The following is a 5483-nucleotide window of genomic DNA, read 5'->3' on the forward strand; positions in this document are numbered from 1 at the left end:
TCTTTTCTCTCATCATCTTGGATCGTGCTCTTTTCCTGTTTATCCATCTAACCGGAGTGTTGTGTCATCTCTTCTAGTTCTTTTCACCTTATCAAGTCTTTCATCTCTTTTCAAACGAAGTGCTGTCCGAATTTGTAATTCCTTGTTTCCTCTTCCCTACCAGAGTGCTTTCAACTTCATTCATCTCCGTTGTATTCTTTTCTCGATATGGATTAACCTCTTCAAGGTTCGTGGTTTCACTCGTTTGTCAAAGAAGCAACTTAGTTTTACCTCTTCTCTTTCTCTTCCATTTTTTTCCCTCCGGTGCCATTCTAGATCTCGGGATGAGATCCTCTCATAGTGGTGGAGTGTTGTAATGCCCCGAGATCGATGCTCGAGAAGACTTCCATATATTCTGGGTTTCGCCTTTTGTTTCTTTTGTGCTTGCCATTTTATTTTTGCTTTGCATCATGTCATCATGCCATCATGTCATTTCTTTTCTTAACTCAACTAAATAAATGGCATGGATCTTTGATCCATTTAAACCGAGGGAATTCACTTGGTGATTCTCTTTATAACATATCCTCCCGATATTAGGGAGCTATATTAAATATTCCATTTTCGAAATCACCTATAACACACTTGCAATTTATCACATGCCCTTTTCCGCTTCAAGCTTGGTCCCCAAACTTTTCCTGTAATTTCTTCCGTCACTTCCCCGAGCTCCACCTAAATTCTCAACATTTCTAGGCACTTCTAAACCCTAGCCCTATTTCAAACCATTTGATTAAATTCAAATGAGTTTGAATTCATATCTTCCGATCTTGCCACTTCTAATTTTCTCAGACCATGAATATTTTTACGAGTCCGTGAAAATTATCCCCATGCCCAGATTCCATCCCTAACTTCTCTTTCTTTTCTTTCTCTTTTTCTGTTTTGTTTTTTTAATGGAAAAAGAGATTTTGGAGAAAGAGAGAGAGGAAGAGAAAAACCAGCAGGCCCGCAGCCTTCTAAGGCCCAACCGGCGCCCTCCCCACTGGGCCGGCCTCCAGGCCCATCTAATCCTAACCTAGCGCCAGGAGACCCCATCCCCTCGATTCCCCTTGTCCTCCCCCCGAGCGCCCCCTTCGCTCGATCCCATCTCCCTCTCCTCCTCGTTTCCTAGCGCCGCCAGAGGGATCGGGAGATCCCTCGACCTCTCCCCTCTGCCTGATCCCTCGACCTCTCCTTCTCGATCCCGTGCGCCTCCCTCTCTCCCTCTACAGCGCACCTCCCATGGCGCCGTCACCCTGCGCCAAGCCTTCCCCAAGCCGGAGCCCTGTGCAGCATGGCTGCTGCCTGCCCGCGAGCCTCCTCCACGCGTCTCCTCCCTCCGCTCGCACCACGACCAAGCCGTTCCCCACCTCTGCCTTCGTCGCCGTCAGCCGGTGCAGCAGGTCCGCCGGCAAGCCTTGCCTCCTTGCCCTCGCTGCCTGCCCGCAGGCCATGCAGCCTGATGCCGACGACCAGCGCCGCCATGGCCGTCCGAGGCTCCTGAGGAAGCCACCATTCCTGTGCTACCGCCCCCCATCTCCGGCCCTGTTCTCCTGCAACGCCCTGCCTCCTGATGCTCTGCACCAGCTCCAAGTCATGGCCGATTTGGTTGTTTCATTGTTGGGCATGAGCAGCTATGGCTTGACATCTTCTGCCGCTGCTCGCCCGCTGTCCACTAGAGGCCCTTATGTCTTGTTTTGTTTTGGATGGGCAAGAATGTCGCCAAGACCCGTACGTGGACCGTCAGACATTTTCTTTGAGATTTTTGCCAAGTTCCACGACGATGCATCTTGTTCATCTACCGCCGTTTTCGGAACCGCTAAGAACAGCAAGTACCTCGGCAAGTACCTTGACGCCCGATGCATAGAACGACTACCGTCGCCGACGACCCGAGTACCACTACCGTCGACCCTCGAAGACTCCGTGGACGTCACGATCCTCGCCATGACCTCGAACATGTACGGAATGTGCACGACTACAAAATGGGTACCACTACCGTTGCTGAAGACCCGTGTAACGGTATCATCAAGTCTGACTACCGTCGCGTGAACAACTACTTCCACTACCTCCGTCGCGAGAACGCCTACTTCCCTCTACGAACTTGATCCGTTCCGATAAGGCACGCTTCGAAAGGTATAACCATCGACACGACCGTCCGTGGACCGAATGCATATTATGTGATATGAGACGATCGCGTTTGCATGTCGCCCCTCTTTTTGCCTTGACAACGACATGTGGGAACTCGATATCCAAGATCACCCCACCATCCTTGCTTGTCATGTTCCACACACTTCCCCTTTGCGTCGGTATCTCAATCGAGTCCCGGAACCGGAATGCTACCATGGCACCGTTTTCGTTATCGTTGCCATGGCACCCCTTTCCATTGCACCATGGTGACAAATGCTTCATAATGCTCATGTCAACTTTTAATAAAAAATTGCATAAACTTGCACATGTCATTCGCATCATGATAATAACGTTTAAATGTTTAAAAATTGTTGTTGCACCAAATTGATAATTACATATGGGGATTTACCGGATTCGTTATTTGTCATATCCGGTCCCATTTAAATTGTTTAGATGGTGTAGTTTTGTTATGCCCCACCTCTTGCCATGTTTTAACAACATTTAATATTGTTGGGTACCTAAATGACAGAGAACTAAATAATTGATGTGGTGTTCCGTCAATATGCAACTCGTTGCATATTGAGCTCCACTTAACTTGTAGTTTTGTTTGTGCCCTTTGCCATGCCATGCATATTTAAACCGGACATGCATCATACTTGGTTGTGCACCATGCCATGCTTATATGGTGGTTGTTTACTATGTTGTGTGCTTTTTCCGGTGTTTGCTTCTTCGGGTTGGTTCCGATAATGTCGCGTCTGTGAGGACCCGTTCGACTATGTCCGTGTGTCTTCTTCATGGACTCGTTCTTCTTCCTTGCGGGATCTCAGGCAAGATGACCATACCCTCGAAATCACTTCTATCTTTGCTTGCTAGTTGCTCACTCTTTTGTTATGCCTATGCTGCGATACCTACCACTTGCTTATCATGTCTCCTATATTGTTGAACCAAGCCTCTAACCCACCTTGTCCTAGCAAACCGTTGATTGTCTATGTTACCGCTTTGCTCAGCCCCTCTTATAGCGTTGTTAGTTGCCGGTGAAGATTGAAGTTAGTTCCTTCTTGGGACATGGAGATGTTGTTCCTTGTTGGAACATGTTTACTTGTTGGGATATCACAATATATCTTGTTATCTTAATGCATCTATATACTTGGTAAAGGGTGGAAGGCTCGGCCTTATGCCTGGTGTTTTGTTCCACTCTTGCCGCCCTAGTTTCCGTCATATCGGTGTTATGTTCCCGGATTTTGCGTTCCTTACGCGGTTGGGTAATGATGGGAACCCCTTGACAGTTTGCCTTGAATAAAACTCCTCCAGCAATGCCCAACCTTGGTTTTACCATTTGCACTAACAACCTACCACCTTCCCCTGGGTTCTGCAGACTCAAGGGTCATCTTTATTCTAACCCCCCCGGGCCAGTGCTCCTCTGAGTGTTGGTCCGAACTAGAGTCCTGTGCAGCGCCCCCTCGGGGAAACTCGAGGTTTGGTTTTAGTTGTATGGAGAGCTCATCTGAGTGTGCCCTGAGAATGAGATATGTGCAGCTCCTCTCGGGATTTGTCGGCACATTTGGGCGGTGTTGCTAGTTTAGTTTTACCATTGTCGAAATGTCTTGTAACCGGGATTCCGAGTCTGATCGGGTCTTCCCGCTAGAAGGAATATCCTTCGTTGACCGTGAGAGCTTGTGATGGGCTAAGTTGGGACACCCGTGCAGGGATTTGAACTTTCGAAAGCCGTGCCCGCGGTTATGGGCAGATGGGAATTTGTTAATGTCCGGTTATAGAAAAACCTGAAGTTGACCTTAATTAAAATGCATCAACCGCGTGTGTAACCGTGATGGTCTCTTTCCGGCGGAGTCTGGGAAGTGAACACGGTGTTGGAGTTATGCTTGACGTAGGTTGTTCTAGGATCACTTCTTGATCATAGTTTCTCGACCGTGCTTTGCCTTCTCTTCTCGCTCTCGTTTGCGTATGTTAGCCACCATATATGCTAGTCGCTTGCTGCAGCTCCACCTCATACCTTTTACCCTTCCCATAAGCTTAAATAGTCTTGATCGCGAGGGTGCTAGATTGCTGAGTCCCCGTGACTCACAGATACTTCCAAAACCAGCTTGCAGGTGCTGTTGAACCGTGCAGATGACGCAACCAAGCTCAAGGAGGAGCTCGATGAAGATCTTGCCCTTTGTGCCATTTCGTTCTATTTGATCAGTAGTGGAGCCCAGTCGGGTCGATCGGGGATCTGTGTAGCAGTTGGGGTAGTCTTCTTTTATTTTGGTTCCGTAGTCGGACCTTGATTGTATTTGGATGTTGTAATGCTTTATCCATGTATTTGTGTGAAGTGGCGATTGTAAGCCAACTATGTATCTCTTTCCCTTATGTATTACATGGGTTGTGTGAAGATTACCTCACTTGCGACATTGCTTTCAATGCGGTTATGCCTCTAAGTCGTGCTTCGACACGTGGGAGATATAGCCGCATCGAGGGCATTACATGGAGCTTGTTCTTGACGGGGTCCGGGCCCTGCCGCTACAGGTGGCGCACGGACTTGCCACAGCAGCCGACCCTGGCACGGTGGCACGTGGAGCGGCGGAGCGTTTTCTTGCGGTCGAGGGACTTCTTGACACCTCCTTCCTTCGCGCGCGGGTGCAGGACACGGCAGGTCATGTCACGGAGCTACGTCGCCCCTAGCTGGCGGAGGGCGACGCGGAGAGAGGGACGGCGCAGGAGATCCTCCGGCGGCGTGGACAAGCTCGGCGACATGGTTGAGCCAATCCTCGTAGAGGTCGTCGACCGGGCGATAGTACAGGAGCCCGTGCGCCATGAGGAGGGCGGCCCGTGCGTCCATGGGAGGGCGACATGCATGGGAAGAAGAACCGGTCAGGGTCAGTGATGGAGTGGCGATGCGGCTGTCCTGCCGCACTGAGGGGGTGCAGCAAGGATGCTTGCTTCTCGTTCCCCGCCGGGCCGGTAGTGGCGTTGGCGGCGGGCGACGGGGAGCGGCGAGGTGGCCCACCGACGGGAGCCATCTGAGCGAAATGGGTAGCGAGGGTAGCTCGGCGCTCAGCACGAGCGCGGCGCGCATCTGCCATGGAGACGACGAAGCAACAAAGAGCAGAGTGATGGACAGAGGCTTCAGCGCACCCCTACCTGGCGCGCCAAATGTCGAATCTGGGGTTCCGGCAGACCCTTAAGGTTCGAACACTGCGGTGTGCGTGAAGGTTTTCTCCCTATCGATCCACGCCCTAGCTCTCTAAGATCTCACAGTCGAACTCGGCGAACTCTCAACTCAGAAAGACACAAGATTTATACTGGTTCAGGCCACCTTTGTGGTGTACTACCCTACTCCAGTGTGG

General features: G+C 50.5%; 1 protein-coding gene across 1 annotated transcript; it reads left to right on the forward strand.

Annotated features, from left to right (window-relative positions):
* The first annotated feature begins 1254 nt into the window (after window positions 1-1254).
* LOC147979427 (uncharacterized) lies at window positions 1255-2061 on the forward strand. The gene has a single exon (XM_087516744.1). The coding sequence runs from the start codon at window positions 1255-1257 to the stop codon at window positions 2059-2061; it is 807 nt and encodes a 268-aa protein (XP_087372870.1).
* The last annotated feature ends 3422 nt before the right edge of the window (window positions 2062-5483 follow it).

Source organism: Triticum urartu, chromosome 3A (assembly GCF_056163025.1).
Source record: "Triticum urartu cultivar PI428250 chromosome 3A, HENAU_Tu73, whole genome shotgun sequence".
In the NCBI taxonomy this organism is placed as follows: Eukaryota; Viridiplantae; Streptophyta; class Magnoliopsida; order Poales; family Poaceae; genus Triticum; species Triticum urartu.